The 978-nt window shown below is 29.1% G+C and overlaps 1 protein-coding gene across 2 annotated transcripts in view; it reads right to left on the minus strand.

Annotated features, from left to right (window-relative positions):
• The window catches only part of LOC103308549 (putative mediator of RNA polymerase II transcription subunit 29), an 81940-nt gene that overhangs the window by 39756 nt on the left and 41206 nt on the right, over window positions 1–978 (minus strand). For both annotated transcript variants that reach the window (XM_029490804.1, XM_029490805.1), the window contains exon 3: window positions 275–313. In XM_029490804.1, coding sequence (XP_029346664.1) covers window positions 275–313 — 39 coding nt within the window. The remainder of the gene's footprint in view (window positions 1–274; window positions 314–978) is intronic.

Genomic DNA, 978 nt, shown 5'->3' on the forward strand with positions numbered 1-978 from the left:
ATGTATGGACTGCATGTTAAATAAAAAGACAAGTGTCAAACGTCCTGGATGATTTTATATTATTCCTATTTTGAACGAACTCTTTATATCTTTTATATTATTAGTTTTGTGCATCGTCTTTATATCCAGGGAAATAAGTGTAATCAGTTGGACGAACAATGGATGTACCATGCCTTCACGGTGGACAGACACAGCCAGCACTTACAGTTTCCTAACAATGTTAGTCATAATAAATTAATTAATGCTCTTTTACATGTTTAAAAAATGAACGTACCAGGTATTGGTTTTATAAGACCATTTTCAAACATTTGCCCTATAAAAGTTTCGATTATAAATAAAAGCAAATAAATCTTTATAAAAACAATTCATTTGTACGTTTGTACCTTGTGGCTTGAAGGGTGTTTATAGATTTATATGTGTACATGTTATATGAATTGCATCATACATTTTTGTAGATCACGCATTATTTTTTTTTTCATTTTACGAAAAAATACATAAAAAAGAAATTTTTTTGTTAAATTAAATTGTTGCTACTAGTCATAATTTATATTAATACTATAATTGAAAGAAATATGACATATATATTTAATGAAAATATAAACCTTAAGCTGGGTCAACGTCGGACGGGACAGATATTCTTAATAATGATGGTAGTATATTGTGTGGGTAGGGCGTGATGTGATAAGTGTTTCAAACACAGATAACCATTGCTAAACGATCCGCAAGAGGTGAAGGCTGAAATTTACCCAAAGCTGAAATAATTTTCTGTTTGTGTCACATTTTCTATTTGTTCTTGCGCTAAAAGATTAAAAATCAGGGCTTGAAATCGATTGAAAGAATTTTGTATACCAGTAGATAATTTTTTCGATTTTGGTCTTAATTTTTCAATACTGGTATTAGGAAATTTTGGTTTTAATTACGGTTTTGTATATCGTTTTCCAATTTTTTTCGATTTCAGTTTTGAATATAATACTGGTT

The sequence above is a fragment of the Acyrthosiphon pisum genome, chromosome A2 (assembly GCF_005508785.2).
Source record: "Acyrthosiphon pisum isolate AL4f chromosome A2, pea_aphid_22Mar2018_4r6ur, whole genome shotgun sequence".
Taxonomy (NCBI): Eukaryota; Metazoa; Arthropoda; class Insecta; order Hemiptera; family Aphididae; genus Acyrthosiphon; species Acyrthosiphon pisum.